The 19086-nt window shown below is 45.7% G+C and overlaps 3 protein-coding genes across 27 annotated transcripts in view; 2 read left to right on the top strand and 1 right to left on the bottom strand.

Annotated features, from left to right (window-relative positions):
- Positions 1-7709, top strand: part of C2CD2 (C2 calcium dependent domain containing 2) — a 34784-nt gene extending 27075 nt beyond the window's left edge. For 9 of the 12 annotated variants that reach the window (XM_085529616.1, XM_085529621.1, XM_085529592.1 and 6 more), the window contains one exon: positions 4252-7709. In XM_085529616.1, coding sequence (XP_085385742.1) covers positions 4252-4478 — 227 coding nt within the window. In that variant the 3' untranslated portion in view covers positions 4479-7709. Of the gene's footprint in view, positions 1-831; positions 3181-4251 lie in introns of those variants that run through there. The other 3 variants (XM_085529605.1, XM_085529611.1, XM_085529618.1) reach the window with 1 other exon arrangement.
- Positions 4612-9491, bottom strand: LOC146762606 (uncharacterized). The gene is made up of 4 exons (XM_085536009.1): positions 9481-9491; positions 8136-9040; positions 7767-7882; positions 4612-4939 (listed from the first exon to the last, which is right to left on the bottom strand). Exons 1-4 carry the CDS (start codon positions 9489-9491, stop codon positions 4691-4693), a joined length of 1281 nt encoding a protein of 426 aa, XP_085392135.1. The 3' UTR covers positions 4612-4690.
- Positions 8271-19086, top strand: part of PRDM15 (PR/SET domain 15) — a 31329-nt gene continuing 20513 nt past the window's right edge. For 13 of the 14 annotated variants that reach the window (XM_085529550.1, XM_015883000.2, XM_085529542.1 and 10 more), the window contains exons 1-6: positions 8271-8408; positions 10720-10765; positions 12849-12942; positions 15136-15289; positions 15563-15815; positions 16981-17103. In XM_085529550.1, coding sequence (XP_085385676.1) covers positions 10729-10765; positions 12849-12942; positions 15136-15289; positions 15563-15815; positions 16981-17103 — 661 coding nt within the window. In that variant the 5' untranslated portion in view covers positions 8271-8408; positions 10720-10728. Of the gene's footprint in view, positions 8409-9743; positions 9958-10719; positions 10766-12848; positions 12943-15135; positions 15290-15562; positions 15816-16980; positions 17104-19086 lie in introns of those variants that run through there. The other variant, XM_085529498.1, reaches the window with a different exon arrangement.

The following is a 19086-nucleotide window of genomic DNA, read 5'->3' as shown; positions in this document are numbered from 1 at the left end:
GAGCTATGTGGATGTGGCACTGAGGGATGTGGGCAGTGGGCTGCTGGGTGATGTTAGAAGTCTTTTCTAACGTAATGATTCTAATGCACCTCACATAGCCATATACTAGACCTATTCACCAAGGCTTGATGTATTCTGGTCTTTTCACAGCTCTGTTGTTCCTTCTGATAGTTCAGGATGGCACAGCAACCATCAGTTTGGCACAGATGATCAGGTGTTAGACAGTCTGGAATGGATTTAGGTAACTAAGCGCTAAATGATTTCACTTTTCTGGAGTCTGGAGAAGTTTAGGAAGCTCTATGAGATTCTGCAAAACCTCTGGACTGTTTAATGTTTTGCCATAAAGCAAATGGAAGTTTGTAGGTGAACTGTTGTTTACTTTGTTTCCATGTGCAGTGTGGTGCAGATGTCAGCCTTCTGAAAGTTGTCTTTGCGCAGTGTAGGGCAGGACTGCTAAAAAGGATGAATTGTCTCTAATATTGAGACAGTTGTCTCAGCTTTTCTAAAGCCATCCAAAATCCCTTATATACAAATCTATCTGTGAAAGTCTTGAACCTCTGCTTACAGCTGAGTAAGTTCAATGGAGTGAGATAGGAAAACATTCCTACCTCCTTTCCCTTGGTTCAGTTAATTCCCTTTGAAAAACAAGAGCAGTGACAACAGCAGCAATCAACCAAAAACCAACCACCCTTCTGCTTCCAAAAGCTTCCTGAATGGTATGAATGTCTTAAAGTTAGCATTGTCTTTCACTATAATTTCTACTCTTGAATACCTTTGTTTTTCACTTTTCTGACTTCCTGTTTCTTACCCGTTCCCTTTTATAAACTTAAGAGGACCACTGTGCCAACCAGAATTAATTCCCTACTCAGTAAGTTGCTTTTGTCTTATCTTTTAAAGAAAACGTAGCTTTACAATGGTGCGCTCATTGTAAAAATCGGAGCAAAATGTAGTTTGGCACCTGTTTTCTTCCCTCATCCATTTCTTTCCTCCCTCAAACTGCCTTCCTGTGCTCAGATGCCTTAGCAGCTTTGTCTGCCCCGACAAATCATTCCACTGGTGGATGTGCTGTTCAAGTGGGTCATGCAGAACAGGCTTCAGGAAGGCTCGGAGGGCTGCTGTGTGCTCCTGCTCTCTCTCCATCATGCCCATTCCTGTTGTATCTGATTATCGGTTGAACATCTGTTCATGCAAACACATGCGTGACTTCATAACTGGATATGCATACACAGAACACTTATTCTAAAAACTGCTGCTTACAGTTGTTCAGATTTCCTTTTTAGCTGAACTCCTAGAGCTACAAGTACTTTCAGACACCTCGATTAAAAACTGCTTTGGAGTTAGGAAGGAATGGAGAGAAGCAGTCTTTATTCATGTCCTCGTAGATGTGGAAGGAAATCTTCCTCCAATAAAAAAAGAGATTCAGAAGTGACCCTAGCCCCACCAGCCTGTTAGAACAGCCTGAGCCGGCCCTCAGGAGCCTGTGAAGACCAGCCAGTCTGTACAGCTTTCTGCTTATCTCCTGGTGTTGGGGACAGAGTTTGGCACGTGGATCCTGTTGAACTCAAGAAGCAAACGTGCAAACAGCACAAGCATTGCCGAGTTTGTGATTTGCCCCATAGCCTGCCTTCCTAGCAGGGGTGTGTGCCTCCACAAAGCTGGAGCTACTGTCTGGCAGCGTGCACCCACCTGGCTGGAGACCAGTGGGTAGCAGTGGGGATGTGAGAAGCTTCCAGCTACCAGTGATCTCAGTACCTCTGAAAACACAAGGAGCTTTCACCTCGGGATGCTGCTTTTGATGAGGCTGTGATGTTCTCAGAGAAGTGCAGCCTGCTTTTTTTTTGTAGCTGCAACAAGTTGTCCCAGGTGACCAGCACAAGTTTTGCAGCATTCTTGGTTTGGTTCTGTTCCCCTGGGTGGGAAATCAAGCAGAATGGATAGGACAAAATAGCTGTTTACAGATAAGCTCCATCCTGCTCCTCCTGCTGGCACAGCTTCAGCTGCAGCTGCCAATACTGCTGGGCAGAGCAGCTGAGGGCTAAAACAAAAGCCGCACAGCAGCAGTACCCCAGCCTCTGCATATTAACAACTGTCAGTATCAGGGGGTAAAACACTGTTTCTTTTATGCTGTTGACAACAGCTTGAAGTGGTGCTGCCTTGCCAAAATGATCAGTCAGGGGGTGATGGGAGAGCAGACAAGATTCAAGTCTGTGCGTTCCAGTTGCCTTCAGCTGACTCCTGCATCGATCCCATTGTGCCTGGTGAGCCATGTCTTGGCCACAGCAAGACAAGATGCACTAGAATATTGCATAGAATATCTTCCCGGATGCTGAGCGCTCAGTCCTTAAAATAAAAAGCTAATAATGCTGAGCACATGTTTGTAACTGTTCCAGTCTGAACAGCTTCTGGCTGTGTGAAACAGGGCTGCTGTGCATTGCCTATTCTGCAGCTGTTGCTTTGCAAAATGACACGCAGCCCGTACCCGGTCCTTAGATGACAGTGACGTAATCCTTGCTGTTGTGCGGTCACATGCAAGAATTAGTCTGCGTGTTGCTTTTTGTATCCCTTTACAATGGGAAGAAAAGCAGAGCAGAGACTGTGCAGTGACAGGATCTAATAGTTGAACAAAGGAAGAGTAAGGAAAGCTTATGGTTGCGCGGAAACAAGTTGTGGAAGCTTAGCCAGGAAGATGATTGTCCTCATGTACCTGAGTGCCAGCAGGCTCCCTCTGCTGGCTTGCTACCTGGATCCTCCTTTGTTCAAACTGGCTTGTGTCACTGTGACAGCAGCACTGCCCAGTTCTGCACTGAACTTGTGCTGTTTTGACATTGGGTTGTTGTACCAAGAGCAGGCAGCGTTCCGTGTGCCTCAGGCACACAGAGTGAGTGGGAGAAGGGAAGGTGGGAGCTGGTAGGATGCTGGCTGCAAAACCAACCAGGGCTTGCAAAGAGGGAAAACCATTGGTGTCTTGTGTTGCCAGTATGACTCCACAATGAGTTACTATGCAGCCAAGGCAATGGCAGCTAGGTTTGATGTGGAATCAAGAGGAAGGGTAAGAAAAAAATAAAGGAATCTGGATTAACTTGCCAGAGAAGAGACTCAGTCAGATTTCTGAGCCTATTGTAAGCAGGTGTAGTACTATTTTTAATATGCTTGAAGTGAATTGTTTTTCCCAACAGTATTTTAAACCAGCGAATGATTGCTCCTGTAGGTGATGCTGACAAATTTGGGTAGGAGATGGGCAGTCTGGCTGTATGAGCCTGCTGCATGTGGGCTGACATACAGCTACTGACCTCAGGCACCAACAGGATCCTCCATGTCAAAATGCCTCCTTCATTTTGTGTATAACAGGCTAGTCTTTTCAACTCCATTGATTGCTGAGACTACAGAGAGTAACGTTTCTTCCTCTATCTCTTTTTTTAATAAAATACTTAGTACTTTTATTGCACTGGAAGGATGGAATATGCCTGTTTGACATTTAAGTGCCCAGTGTACAACCCATGCTAAGAGCTGTGCATGTGTATGTGTGAACACTATTGTAGCTTTCAGAAGAGCATTAGAAACAAAGGAGAAGGAAGGTGATTTCCACAAGATGTGTGAATTCAAAGTTGAATTCAGAGGATTAACCTGCCTTGCAGTTGCATGGCAGCTTTCCTTCCTTTGCAACTGCAACATTTCAGAGAGAATGGAAGGAAAAAACTTCTTTTCTTTAGTGCTCTTCTCTTCTGAACTCTTTGGCTAACTGTAAGAGCATGGACATACGCATAGATCTAGAACTACTGCCATCTGTCATGAATCTGAGCGATTCAGTTTGCATGATACTTGCATGGAACGTGGAGAAGCAGAAAAAAGCATAATTTCATGAAGCCTGAATTTCTCGGTAGTGTTTGCTTGGGAAAGAGCTGGGTCCAGTGAATGGGGGAAGGCGGATTGAGCAGCATGTAATGTGTGTGTGCGAGTGCCTGAAAGCACTGACTGCTCATCTTTGCCAGTATCCGAAATCCCTTCATTCCAGCATGGGACTCATACAATTGCGCCCTCTCAGTTACAGATCATCAACACTGTGGCGCTGGATGCACCACTCTCTTAGCGTTTTAACATAGTTTAAATAGTTACGAGAGTGTTGCTTAAGCTGGAAATGCTGAGACAAAGGCTTTTTTTCTGTAGTGATGCAGTTATAGCTAAAGCTGCAGTGTAGAAGAAAGCAGCCTGGTCAGTCTAAAGTGCCTGTGCCTCTGCTCTGTCCTTTTCCAGGTGGGATTTTGAGAAAGAGCGCAAAGCTCTTTTTCCGTCGCCGCCACCATCAGAAGGATCCGGGAATGAGTCAGTCGCACAACGATCTCATCTACCTGCAGCAGCCCCTGTCAGAGGAAACGCGCAAGAAGGGAGGCACCCTTTCACGTATTCTTAACAGAAAGTTGCTTTCCAAGAACAAAAGCAAGAGCAAATTGAACGGTGCTTCGGCAGAACCGTTTGCATAAGGCTGAATGAATGCTCTCTGACGGGGTACTTGCACACCAGTTGTTTACAGAGCAGTACCAGAGAACACAGATACAGCTGATGACTTGCGTAACATGATGCTTGCTAGTGCGGTGGTCCAGGAGTGAACAGAAGGATTGTATTTTCTGTTTATTTTTCCAGAACAGCTTTCTCTCTGATTACTATGAAGTTGCTGCTCCAAATACAAGCAGCACTACTTGCATTGTGACAGCTTTTGGAGGACTGCGCGGTGGTGTTGTACAAGGTGAGGGAGAGCAGGGAATGGTGTAGGTGGGGAGGAGCTGCACATGAGCACGTAGTTGGCTGAAGCAGGGAGCTGAGAACTGAAGAATCGTACCTGCTCTATGATTGAACCGCTGTCAGGAGAGAAGATACCGCTGTGCTTCCGTGCTGCGGCATGGAGCAGTAGCAATGCAAGTCTCAGCTTGTGTTTCTGGTCAGGCTGAAAGGGAAAAGAGACCCAGACCCACTTTCTATTGTCATTTGAAAACGGGTAAGTTTTCAGAAACAGAACTAAACCGCTGATTGAGAGAAGAGCCTACTGTAAGAACTGTAGCCTGCTATAAACACTGCTCAGTCCGTGTAGGTGGAGAGAGGCCTTTTTATATTAGCCATAAATCAATAAATTATGCAAATACTTACACTAGCATATTGTTTAATGTTCTGTACGTAAGTTATACTCTAAAAAACAGAACTTTTTAAAGAATCTACTTGCAAACATTCACAACTTCTCTGTAGCTTTTCTTCCCTGTGTGAGAAGCTGTCGCTGCTAATATAAAAACCTGTCGTAGGGGCTCTATTTCATTCTCCCAAGTACTTGTTAGACAAGCATATATATACCATCATATCAAATGCAAAGCTAGGAGCAATAAGTCTTGAATAGAGCGTATTTAACCCTATATAAGCTTTTCATTAGCCAGCTTGTTTTACTTGCCAAATATTTACTGAGATCTTAGAAAATGCAGTTGTGAAGAGAGCTTTATAAAACATAATGATTGCATTCCCTCAGTCTTTTGGTTTGTAGCTCCACCAGTGTTGTCGCGTGGTGGTTTGAGTTTTCTATTTTCCTCATTAAATTAGAAAATCTGGTGAAAGTAAAGGCACAGTTCTTGTTTGAGCTGCTGAGAAGAGCAGAAGGGCAGGATTTCACAGGTGCCACCTCGTAGTTTGCCTTCCTGTACATTCCTGCTGAGGACGAAGGACCAAGCCTGTTGTCTTTAGCCAAGGAAAACATCCATTCCTTTAGAGCTACTGACATGAACGAATGATGGATTCGTGTTGCTTTGCCAACAGCAGTTCAGCCCCACACCTCGCCCCTTAATAGAGATACGAAGATTTGCAGATATTTTGGTTTTCAAGGTAACTATTCTTTAAAAATAGAAAGTCACTGAGGAACAGAAACGTGTTTTGAAACTTGAGATGGACTTCAGATTCCATGGTAAATTCTTCTACAGGTTATTTTTTACCAACAGGTTAGTAAATAAACGTACTGTCAGAATCTATTAACTGAGTCTGCAGCTTAAAAATACCACTTGTATGTAAAAAATCACTGTAGAACAGCAGTCTGGCCTATCAAACGGCTGTATGTCTGAGCGTGCTGCTTATTATGGAAACACTTGAAGGCATTTGTATGTTTTATGGTTTGGAAATTTGTTACAAACAACTGTCCCAGAGCTGTAACGTGCTTCAGAATCCCAGTTCAGTAATACGGGTTTATCCTGCCTCAATGTGCTTGAGCACTTCTGTTGGTTGTTAGTTTAACACAAAGTGGATCTCTTCATTTGTACTACAGCGACTCGTGATCCAAGCATTCAAAACGCCGAATCTCTATTCCCTCAGCATGTACTTCTTCCATGCGAAGGCCATCTTTGTGTGATGGGGCAGGGTAGGAGGTGAGATCCTTCCAGTTTTCTGCATGGTCAGTTTTGTTTACTGAAGGAAAAAAATCTAACCACAAATTCAAGAAATCAAAGCGAGACTGAGCTCCACAGGTAGCATCATCTCAAGAGCAGAGGGAACATGTAACACTACTTGAGGTCTGTTCGCATTACTGAAGTGGGATTTCACTGACAGAAGTGTTATCATTTACTGTAGAATGTGGTGGAAATAACACTGAACAGTGTGCTGCCTGCAGCAGAAGGGTTTGCTTGTGCGTTACTCTGAAGAACAGACAGGCCCTGAAGCGTTGTTTTGGGTTGGTTTCTTTTTTGGTTGATCCTTGTTAAGGTCTTGGTTACTGCTTAAACCCATGTCTTGATGGTGGGAACTGCAATATGTATATATATGTGTATATGTATAACATACTGCAAATTGTGTGAAGGTTTGGGCTTACCTATATTAAGAGAATTAACCATTAAGATGAGGAAAGCAAGGCGACTTGTGTTAAGAGGGAATCTTGGTCTTTAATTGCCTTCACTCCTCAGGAAAATAAATAGCATTTGGTTTGATGTGTGAATTCCACACGTGGCTGGTTGTTCCTCACCTCTTCCTACAAATACTTTGTGTTGCTTTGGAAAAACAAGCTGAACTACCAAACCCAGTGGAATTCAGTGCTGTTTTCCCTCCCCAGATGATGAGGTTGCCTTTTAAGATCAGATCTGAGCAGGTGATTTTTGTGTCACTTAGCAGCTGTGTCAGCTGTGTGCCCACTACCAGAGGGATCTGAGCTTCTGTTCCAAGCAGGGAGGGCAGGATCTGTGAACCAACCTCCTGCTCTGACCTCCGCAGGAGGATTTATTCCTGTGTTAAGAGTTAGCATATGCTTCAGCATCTCACTGAGCCACAGCCTTGGTGACAAACAATTCAGTTAATTCCATCACGGGGGCGATTACTTGAAGCTGAGGGTGAATAATATCATTTCACTCAGGATATCCAAAGTGCTACTATGCAAGGTGCTGCTGGCATGGTGTGGAGGTAACTGGGAAGGATGGGTGTGAGGTGTTTCCAATACTGTAGCTTTGTATTTCCCAATAATGCAGTACGCTCTGATATTCCTGGTGGGGTTACCCTTTTTTTTCCTAGTACACAACTGTGACTTCTTCCACTGTGGCTTTTTTCCTGCTTTGTTTTTATGTGTGTGTGTGTGTGTGTAAAAATGCAGTTGGTGCAGTTACAAAGCCTACGATGTACAGATTTATTACATCACTAAGAAGTGTATGGGTTTTTAAAAGGAATACTATTGCTGTACATACAATAAACGCCACTTGTCTCTGTGCTGCGTGCTGTCCTACATCCCCAGGCACCTTTCTGCTCTCCTTTACCACGCTTACCTCACGTTTATTGCACATTCCCGAAGTGCTCAGCTGAAATCCCCTACTGCTCTCACAGCAGCCTTTCTTCATTTTACCTACTGCTTTCATCTTGAGTATTCGGTTTAATTTCTGTGCTGCGAGCAGAATCACGCAATCATTAGAGCTGGACAAGATTCAGTGCAACCACCTCGTGCCCACTGACCACACTCGGCCTCCCTTCGCTGACTAAAACGTAGGGCATCCCCGGACGCCCCGAAGCCAACAGAATCACAGAATGACCCGGGTTGGAAGGGACCTCAAGGATCATGTAGTTCCAACCCCCCTGCCCCTTTTCGAGTTCCCAGGTGCTTTCGCAGCTTGCGAGGCCGTGCAGGCCGCACACCCTACCTGAGCCCGTCCTCCGCTCTGGGGCGGCGAAGCAGGGCCGGGCTACCGGTAGGATCGAGCCTCGGCCGCGACTCCCACCCCGACAGCCTCCCGTCACGGTCATCGTCCTCGCACCGCCCCGTCCCGCCGCCTGCCGCCCTGTGTCCCCGCAGCATCGAACTACTCCTCCCATCACGCTCCGCGCCCGGCGCGGCTTCCGCTGGCGCGTGGTTTCCGGAGCGGATCGGAACCCGGAGTCCGGATCCGATCCGGCTCGGGCCATTCCCAGGGCAGGTAACGCCGTTTCCCCGCGCCTCCCCCCCGCGCCCGCGCCCCGTCCCCGCGGATCTCTCCCCCACCCCGCTGCTCCGCTCCCCATCTCCCTCTCCCTCCCCCTGGTGCCGCCGTCCCCCCGCTCCCTGGTGCTCGCGGGGCCGGGCCGGGCCGGGGGCGGCGGCGAGGGCTCCCGGTGCGGGGGGGCGGCCCCGCCGCCTCCTCCTCCTCCACCGCCGCCTTCTCCATGCCGCCTGTTCTTTGTTACAGGGCCGCGCCGCGCAGCGCGGAGGGAGGGCGGTAGGGAGGGGGGCGAGGCGGGTCCGAGGCAAAACCCGGCGGAGCCGCTCCCGGATCCCGGGCCCCGCCGCCCGTCGGGCTCCGGGCGGCCGCTTTGCTCCGCCGGCCGTGCCCTGCAGCACACGCCGCGCTTAAACCCGGCCCGGCAGCACGTCCCCGCGCAGCGACGGGCTCCGGGACACCCCTCGGTGCCCCTCGGTTCTCTACGGCGCCGGGTGCCGGGCGGGAGGGAGGGGTGGCGCCTCGCTTTGTAACGGCCGGTCCGTAACGGCCGCCGCGCGGCGTGTGGGGCTGAGGGGCTGCCCTGAACACGGCGGGAACGGAGAGAGGTGTGAGAGGGGCCGGGGTGTGCCCTGAGGGAAACAAACACGGCCTATGTGCTGCAGCCCCCTCAGGCACCGCTGCGTTTGGTTGTGAGGGTGGAAAATCCTGTTTTCCGTGGTGTTGTCCGCAGTTAGACCTCGTACCTGTGCAGCTTTTTTATGCTGCTTAACGATGGCTGTTGGTGTATATAGAGATTCTGGAGTTTCCACAGAAGCTTTGTGAAACGGGAATGTAATTATATGCAGTGACTTAATGGAGCATTTTCCTGACACAAATACACGGGGGAAAAAAATAATGGGATGTGGCCCTGAACAGCAGCCGATGAAAATAAAAGCCCCGAAGTCTGTCCTCGGTGTTTGATCTGCCCTTTCTTATGCGCTCGGGGAAGTAGGAAGGGAGATGGGCAGCCTGTCAGGAACTGGTAGCAAGGTGCAGAGTGAGAGTCGAGGCTGTGCTGAGAGATGGGTACGTCTGATACATGTTTTTCCTTTCCTGCCTTTTTTCAAAGCCCAGCAGGTCACAGGAACCGGGGATGCTGAATATGAAACGCTACAATGTGGAAAATGCATGTTCTGGCTCCAAAAATGAAAGCTAAGCTAGCGCAGATAACTGACACGCAGTGCCTAGTCAGCTGGGTGACGTATAGTTGAGTGACCCTTACGGTTTCTCTCCGTCACCTTGAGCAGTGTCTGTTCTCTTACGATTCCTCCTCCCCTTTATTGCTGTTCTCAGCCTATGGCTACCAGAGTGAGATCGACCTTGCTGCCTCAGTGATGCTGCAGCTCGTCAATCTGCTGCTTGGGAAGCGTGACAGAGAGGAGGACGAAAGGGCGAGTGTCTCTGAAGAGCAGCTTGCACAGCAGTAGTGCTGATGTGCTGCATGCTGTCCCCCGTGTATCGAAACTATTGTCTGAAGAGAGGATTTGTTAATTGAGTCGTGCTTAGGGTGAGTCTTGTCAGGGCACAAACTACATAGTTATAACTAGACATGCACCTCTTGAGAAAGCACAGACCATCCACAGGGCAGAAGTTAGAAAGCAAAGCAAGCCCTGTTTGCTTTCAGTCTGTCATTCACCCTGTTTTGCGCTGGTTTACTTCAGGTTTCCGATTCTTTTTGTATGGTATGTTCAGGAAAAGAAGTTTTAGGAATTTCCCTGGACTGCTGCTTCTGCTTAAATGTTTTGTTAGGTATGTTTAGCACCCAACCATAGCCAGGGCTGACTTGTGTCTCAGAACTGCAGTCCCAGCCCCTTACCATCAAGCAGTCATTTAGGAAGGGCTGTGCTGCTATGGGCTTTAGGAAGGCTATATGGGGAGCATGACCCTGCAGCAAACCCCTGGCCAGAGCCCTCCTTGGGCTGCTGCTCAGATAACTGAGAGCAGAATCCCTGCACCACAGCACCTGTGGGTCTTGTTTTCTCTTATCTGTCCATTCTCTCGCAGGTTCAAGCTCTTACTCTCTCCTGTTTTCTTGACTGACATCCCTATAATTTCTGCAGCATGGTTCTCTATACATTCTTCCTGTCTGTACACCTGCAGTAATACAGCGGTTACTGAGGCATTTTTTAGCCACTTAGAGTTTCGTTTAACTTTCCATCTGTACCCCTGCAGGGCCCAGTCAGCATCGTCACTCCATAAAGGGATGTTTCAATAGTGTGTTGAAAGTAAAACTCAGCCACAACTAACATCACTTTCTGTGTTTTGGCAGGTTTAAAAAATGGCTGAAGATGGCAGTGATGAGACTATGTTTGTTTGTAAGTATTAAAAAGAAGTTTGTTTACTTCTCCTTGTGTGGTACCCTAGAGGGTACCAGTGAGGATGGGGTTGTGATGTCATTCCCTCATTGCAGATGGAAGGTGGCACACAGCCTGTTTTGTTCTTCCACACATTGTTGGTCTCGTATTCCCTCTGCTTTGATTATTCACCCACAATGCACTGAGAACCACACGTAGTTTATTCCCTCATGTAGTTTGGGGCGATGCTTGTTGAACCTGTGCAGCAGCTATTTTTGTAGATGTAGAGGTTGCTTAGGTGCAGTCAAAAGATAAGAGGAACAGAGAAGTAAGTGCTTTGTTTCCTTTGGCAGCAAAGCCAGTTTGAGAGGCTGCCATTCTGGCAGTTTCATAGAATCATAGAATTACCCATGTTGGAAAAGACCTTGAAGATCATCAAGTCCAACCACAGCCTAACCAGTACCCTAACTCTAAAAACCCTACACTAAATCATATCCCTGAGCACCACATCCAAGCTGCTCTTAAACACAACCAGGGATGGCGATTCAATCACCTCCCTGGGGAGCCTATTCTGGCAGTTTCTTCCAGGTCTCACTGGTGGTGACAACCTTTGCAGGTGATAATTGAATTCCTTTCAGCAATCTGTTTTACACAATCCTCCCTGGCTCCTCCACCCTCGTTGGTGTTGGAAATTTACATTTAACCCAGATTATATCAAGCGCAATGTGAACTACAAGTAATTGCACTTGATACCTGTCGAATATGGAGGAGTGGTGCTATGTTAAGCCGCACCATAGGGGAGTGGAGGTGGCTTGGCCGTAGGCTTGAGGTTTGATGGTGGTGTGTGAGTAACACCTGCCCACCTGTCCTTTCCTCTGATCCATCTGTGTGGTGCTGTACAGCAAACAGGGCTGGGAAATTCATTCAGCTGGAAAAGGCACTGATGGGAGAAAATGGTTATTTCATGACTCGGTTCACCAAGGGGGGCACCACAAGCTGCAGGAACCCCACAGATGTTGTTAGTTCACTGAGATAAACTAGCAGGGAGAGGTTTCCAGTTAAGAACACTGCATTTTTAGCAGAAATAGAATCACCAAGGTTGGAAAAGACCTAAAAGATCATCCAGTCCAACCAGTCACCTATCACCAATAGCTCCCACTAAACCATGTCCCTCAATACAACATCCATTCGTTCCTTGGAAGGGCATATTCTGGAACAAACCTGCTTTATTTCTTGTTCTCGTTCCAAACAAAGTGTAGGCATCCTCTGTTTTGCAGCCTTACTGGGGTTAACTGACTTGCCCTTGTGAATGTGGAGCTCTGAGAGGATAACCTGTGTGTGATGATCTCTTATGCTGCGTCAGCTGCTGACCAGGCAGGGCACTTTGACTGCTGTTTTTCACAGCGAAGCAATGTGAACGCATTTGAAATCCTGCTAAGTTGGCTTATTTTAGAAAGTTTCAAATTATCCTACTCTGAAAATTATTTTGTTGGAGCCTTTCAGCTCTGGCTAATTGACGCTTATGCTAACAGTTAATTTAGGTGAGCTGAAAGTGAGCTAAGGAGTAGTTTGAATGTATTGCTTAGCTGGCTTGTTTGGGAAGACACCGGAAGCAGTCTCCATGCGCTGCTAACTCAGTGCTGGCTGCTGCCCACACTGTACCTGAGGAGTGTGATCGCATCAGCCGTGACTCCAGGCAGAACTTGTCTCCTGCTCTGCCCTCATGTCCTGCACAAGATCCCCTGTTGGTGCCCAGGGATGGGGTTTGTCTATTATTTCTAAGAGGACTACACTGTCCAAGCTGTTTCCAAAAGCTGGTGGCGCAGTGGTAGAAGTGCCGCTTGCAACACCGTAGGCCTGGGTTCGAATCCCCCCTGTGGCGCAAGTGGTAGAAGTGCCGCTCTGCTGCACAGGAGGCTCAGATCCCGGAGGTTGGACTCGATGATCTCTAAGGTCCCTTCCAACCTGCACGAGAGTGTGAGACTGTGATACTGTGATGTATTTTACTTTGTGATAGACCTTGTACCTGGCTCTTGAGAGAAGGAGGCAGCTGTTCTACAGCAGCGTATTCCATGAACTCTGTTTGCTGTCTGCTTCCTTGCAGGGTGCGAGGACTGTGGGCAGTACCATGATTCAGAGTGCCCTGAGCTGGGCCCAGTGGTGACTGTCAAAGATTCCTTTGTGTTGAGCAGGGCCAGGTAAGGAGCATTTACGTTAGTTCTTTAAATCACGTTTGCTTTTTATTGGGTATTATCACTGTTTCACTTCTGGCTGAGAAGCGAAGCCCTAGTCTGTGAAAAGGACGCAGCCTTTATTAAATAGAAAACTGATGCATGCACTTAATTGCTCTTCTGAATCAAAGCCAAAAAATAACTCGCTGCTCATCAGGATTTGGCCTTTTTACTTAAGTTTCTGTCCAATAGCTCCAGATGGGGGGATGGCTTCTGCCTTGGTCACGTATCTGCAGCTCCTTCCTCTCCTCAAGCGCATCATGCTGGCTTCAGACAAGCGTACACGGATTTCCCAGAGCTGTGAATGGTTCTGTCTTCCTGCATGATATTATCTCTGTTATTCCTCCACGGAGAAGCAAAACAAGTTGTTCTCATTATTGTGACTCTTTACAAATGATTATGGATAATGCTCCTGTCAGGAAATCTAAAGCAGCGTAACAGAAGCAGCCACGCTTGCTAAAAGAAACAAATAGACTAAATCTCACTTGAAGAAAACACCACCGAGTAGCATATTATTTTTTACTTCTGGCACTGTAAGCAAAATTCAGTATAAGGTGTAAAATGCAGAGCTTTTGCTAAGGAGAAAAGACAGTGATAATGCAGATGTACTAAAAGTCCAAAAAGGGAAAGGAGTTTATGTAGCTCCATGTGCTTCTTGTTAGGCACAATAAAAACTGGTGATGGAGATGCTTTTCTAATGCACAGAAAGTGGCCGATGCAGTAATTCCCCAACCCATCCCAAACAGATTCACTGACAAGCTAAACTGTTATTTCTTACCTTTTATGGTGGCGTGTGTTTTTATTGCCTTGTGATTTAATACTCTTGTTTATTCTTATGGGAGGACTGTAGTAATGTCCAGATGTTCCAGCTGTGAACACTTGTGAATGTGGTGTGTGCATTGGTTTTCAACTGCTTTTAGCAGATGCGTAGCTGTTCCCTTGAGGAGGAGCTGGCTGCTTGGTAGTGGATTTGAAAGCAGGTTTTGAAATGACCATATTACTGGGAAAAAAATAATATACATATATATATATATATATTGTTGAAGAGTTTACAGCCGAAAACAGGTAGGACTAGAAATGGAAACAAGAAATGTAATTGAAACAAGATGTAATTTAGTTTACATCTGGGGAACAGTAGCTGAGAGAGTGATTTGTCTGAGGTTGAGGGCAAGTTTAACCACAAACCTGGATACGGATCTCTTAAAACCCAGTCTAGCTGTGTAACCACATGGTAGTTGTTTTCCTCTGCTCTGCTGAAAAGATAAAATCGTTCCTATATAGTTAGGGAAAAACAAAGTGATAAGAAATATCTCCTGAACTTCACCAACTCTACTACTGTATAATTCTTTTATTAATACCAAAAGCTTTTTTTTCTTCTTCTTTTTTTCAGTTCATTTGCTTATCACTAAGATTGTAATCTTTTTATGTTTCCTTTTGTGTAGACAGGAAAGCGAATGAGGCATTGTCAACCTTTATAGAGTAGTCAGTATCCTGCCTGATTGGATTTTCACCCATTAGCAGAGCTGAAAGAACAGGGTTGAACTTGTTGACAAAAGCATCCTAATGTGCACACAGCAGTGTGGTCAGAGACACTGTTAAAAGCCTTGCTAAAGTCAAGGGAAGTTGTATCTACTGCCCTTCACTCGTCCACAAGCCTCTGTGGCAAGGAGTGTATCAGGTGGGACTGTTTCCAGTCCCGTGTTACTCTGTGCCCATAAATACCTCACAAAAGGTGAGTTTTCCCAAGGAGTGAAGCAGGGCTGACCAACCTGTAGTTCTTTTTGACTCTTTCCCGAAGGTGAGCACCATGTTTGTTTTTCTCTAATCATCAGGGACCTTTCCTAATGGTCATGATATTTTAAAGATGATACGGAGTAGCTTCACTATGGTTCTGGACCATCCCCTTCCAACCACGGGCTCAGCCTGTTGAGTCCCTGGACTTAGATGGGTGGAGTGCTCTTAAGTAATTGCTGACCTGGCCCTCCTCCACTGCTGCCAGTTTTTTCTGTTCTGTTTATAAATCCTTGTAGCAATAAAGGTATTTTGACAGAAAACAGTTTTCTGTCACTGGAGAGTGGAGGAGTGAATGCTGACATCTTTCTTCTCTGGATACCTGCAATTTTGTCCCATATATGACTCAGTTCTTCATTCAATCCTTAGATCATCTCTGCCTTCTAATTTGGAGATAAGGCAGTTGGAAGATGGGACTGAAGGAGTATTTGCTTTGACTCAGCTAGTGAAACGTACCCAGTTTGGCCCGTTTGAATCCAAGAGAGTTGCCAAGCTTGAAAAAGAAACAGTTTTTCCCCTAAAGGTAAGATGTAGCATGTGAAAAGTAATAAAAGAGAATCAATTTCCCCGTGATGGTTTTATGCTACCTGCCACTGTGGGAAAAAATGGATGAAGAATGTTACTGGGATATCTTTTAGGCACACACTATAACAGTTTATCTATGGAAGCATTCTGTGGGCTGGATGCAGAAGAGCTGTTTTAGGGACTTGTGCTTCCAAAGCAGCAAATAGAAATTATTTTTAACTTTGCTTTTAATTTTGTTATGTCTTTATCACATATATAATTTGCTCGGTAGGTGTTCCAGAAAGATGGGCCCTTGTTATACTTTGACACCTCAAATGAAGATGATTGCAACTGGATGATGATGGTGCGACCAGCCACTGAACACGAGCATCAAAACTTAACTGCCTTCCAGCATGACAATGATATTTATTTCACCACCTCCCGGGACATTCCACCAGGAACTGAGCTGCGAGTGTGGTATGCGGCTTTTTACGCCAAAAAAATGGAAAAGCCAATGCTGAAGCAGGTCACTAGTGTTTCCAATGGTATGTGTGGGGGCCTTTTTTCCTTCTTAAGGACCCAAACTTGTTAGGGACTGCTAGTTGTAACTGGTAGTGCTGTTAATCAGTTAGGCTCTGACCCTGAATGTGTTAGTCTTCAGAGTCAGGCTAACCTGTATACATGCTTATCTTACAAGAAGAAAGCACAGATTCTTCACCATGATATAACTCAGCTTGTGAAAACAGAAGGATGACCTACTTGATGATTCAGCCTCTTCAGGCTCATCAGACTGGATAATTAGTTCTTAATTGAAGAACTGGTAGCTGCATCAAAAACACTTGAGGATACAAGAGCAGAGGGGCTCAGTCGTCAATGTATGTCTAAATGTATATGCAGATTTAGCAAAGAAGCCACGTTTTTTCACTTGTAGTGAAAATGTTTTGGTTTTGCTTAGAACTGCTGTACAGTTCTGAAAAACTTTTACTTTATGCAGCTTTGCAGGGAATCCACTAGAATGCCAGAAGCTCAGAAGTAAGCCTCCATTCCACTTGATTACCCATGCATTGGCTAAAAAGGCAACAGATTTACTAGAGCCCAAATTAGAATTGCCAGAGGTCTTTTATCCCTCTGCCCTTCTATTTTTTTTGTATTTGCATTTCTTTAGCTAAAAAGCAGGATCCTTCAGCATTGCAAGGGCAATTTCTGTTGTCGAGTTGGGTGTACTCCCATATGGTGTTATTGCTACACTGAGTATAATTTGGGGTGACAAATGGCCTGCAGAGAGGTCAGTGCTAATAACATACAGCTGATCTTGGTGGTAAGCACAGTCTGGAATACTGAATCAGTCCTGTTAACTTGTTTCTGAAGTGAAGGTTTTTCCAAGTGGTATTAATTGAAGGGTTTCATCTTTTTCCTCTTTAATTTAAACCATTCATGTATTTTCACAGTCAAGAAGGTACTTAAAAAGTATTGTGAATGTATGTCCTGCTTTCTCTCTTCAGCACTTTAACTATATTCTCCAGAATATGAAAGGAACATTGTATAAAATTCGGGAGCAAAAATGTCCTGGTTAGGATTTTGCATGATAATGTTTTCTGCAGGCCTGCTATAAAGCAAAACCTTTTGGTTATAGTTGCTGCCATCAGCAAAGAGCAAGAAAATTAAAGGGTCTGGACATTAAAGGAATGGAACTGTTTTTCCTCTCCATAGATATGTGCTTGGTAGTGATGGAGTGTGATAAAGATGGGAACAAAGTCTCGTCAAAGCCTTCGACTGTCGTCTTTCCCCATAAAAAAACAAAGAAATCCAGCATACCAGTAGCTGACCCAACAGGTATGGAAAGTTATGATAGTTTTAAGGGAGACAGAGGGCAGGTATAGATCTAAAAATCTGCTAGGTATACAACTTCTCCATAGTTATCACACTGACATAACATTCAGCAAGTATTAATTTAGAGAGTATTTGAAAGCCCAAATGGTGCTTTCACCATTGCACGTGCGCAGGTTAAAAAGTGACCTACAAACCTGACTTTGTAGGTGATTAGGGCTGGGTTGGGGGGAGTTGCAAAGAAAATCTTTAGACCTTCTGTGCAAAGTGCAATTGTTGAAATGATCAGGATCTAGAAGAAAACATGAGAATGTGAGTGTAAGAATAGTGCTGTTTGGAAACAGGAACGCTGGCCATCTCCACATTGCAATAATGCTAAAAGACTGTTTTTGAATTATTGGGAATCATTCAAGCTGGAGAAGTGGGCCCATGAGAACCTAATGAGGTTCAACAAGGCCAAGTGCAAGGTGTCTTACTTGGGCCAGGGCAATCCCAGGTGTTTATACAAACTGGGAGACAAGCTTTTTGAGAGCAGCTGTGCAGACAAAGACTTGGGGATCCTGGTGGACAAGAAGCTGGACATGAGCCAGCAGTGTGCGCTTGCAGCCTGGAAGGCCAACGGTGTTCAGGGCTGCATTAACAAAGGGGTGGCCAGCAGGGAGAGGGAGGTGATTGTCCCCCTCTACTCAGCTCTTGTGAGGCCCCATCTGCAGTAATGTGCCATGTGTACAGGGACCCCCAGTACAGAAAGGATATGGAGCTCTTGGAATGGGACCAGAGGAGGGCCAGTAAGATGATCAGAGGGTTGGAGCAGCTCTCCTGTGAAGGAAGGTTGAGGGAGCTGAGCTTGTTTAGCTTGGAGAAGAGAAGACTTTGGGAAGACCTCATTGTGGCCTTCCAGTATTTGAAAGGAGCGTATAAACAGGAGAGGGTTTGAGTGTTAACAAGGGCAGATAGTGATAAGTCAAGGGGGAATGGTTTTAAACTGAGACAGGGGAGGTTTAGGTTAGATATTAGGAGGATGTTTTTCACACAGAGGGTGGTTACGCACTGGAACAGGTTGCCCAAGGAGGTTGTGGATGCCCCATCCCTGGAGGCATTAAAGGCCAGGCTGGATGTGGCTCTGGGCAGCCTGGTCTGGTGGTTGGTGACCCTGCACATAGCAGGGGGGTTGAAGCTAAATGATTATTATGGTCCTTTTCAACCCAGGCAATTCTGTGATTCTGTGGTTTTTATGTATTTATTACAGTGTGGGTGAGATCTGATGTGTGTAGTGTAGAATATTGAACATTCTAGTAGTAGCCTCAGAGAGCCTTTGATTTTGGTTTAAGAGACAAGAATGAGAAGGAAGAAATACATTTACCATCCCATTACAGATACAGATCATCCCATTACAGGGGTCCCTAGGCAGGGAGAGATTAATTGACTTGCTTACTATCATACAGGAAATCTTTGGCAGAAACTGAGGTACAATTTGAATCAACTGTGCTGGTGTTCACTTGATCTAATTACAGTGTCATCCTCCTTTTCTGTATGCTATGGAATATTCCTTTCTGTGTGTACCAAAATTATGTGAAGTGGTCCAGATTTATGAGATACTCTTGAAAAATGTAGACAGATCATCCAAGGACTGAAAGATAATAGACTGTGAACAAAGTAAACATTTTCCTTTGTTTTTAACTCCAGATCCATTTTCCTCTATTTCTTCTCTTGTGCCAGCTGATACGCTAATTAAAATACTAATACGGTAGACTGGTGGAATATCCAATTAATTAAACTGCTCAAAACCAGGTTTTCATTATTCTCACCCATACATCTGTTCACCCAAATGTTTTTAATCTGTGATGCTCTGCAGGGAGAGCAAGGAGGATTTTTCTACTTCTGTCCTCAGCTCACCCAGGAGAGTTCTGGTAGCTCCAGTTTTAATGGTGCAGAGAAATACTTTTATTGTGCCTTTGATCATCACAGTTCTTTAGAAGGTGATAAAGG

This window comes from Coturnix japonica, chromosome 1, assembly GCF_054131305.1.
Source record: "Coturnix japonica strain WE chromosome 1, WE-NBRP24, whole genome shotgun sequence".
NCBI lineage: Eukaryota > Metazoa > Chordata > Aves > Galliformes > Phasianidae > Coturnix > Coturnix japonica.
Note: the sequence above shows the minus strand (reverse complement) of the source record. Positions and strands in the feature narration are given on the sequence as shown.

Excerpts from the sequence above, each read along its gene's own strand:
- LOC146762606 (XM_085536009.1), bottom strand. Across the intron at positions 7,883-8,135 it reads AGAGCGGAGGACGGGCTCAG|CACAGAAATTAAACCGAATA; the intron begins GTAGGGTGTGCG and ends TTCTGCTCGCAG. Across the intron at positions 4,940-7,766 it reads GAATGTGCAATAAACGTGAG|CCTGACCAGAAACACAAGCT; the intron begins GTAAGCGTGGTA and ends TTTCCCTTTCAG.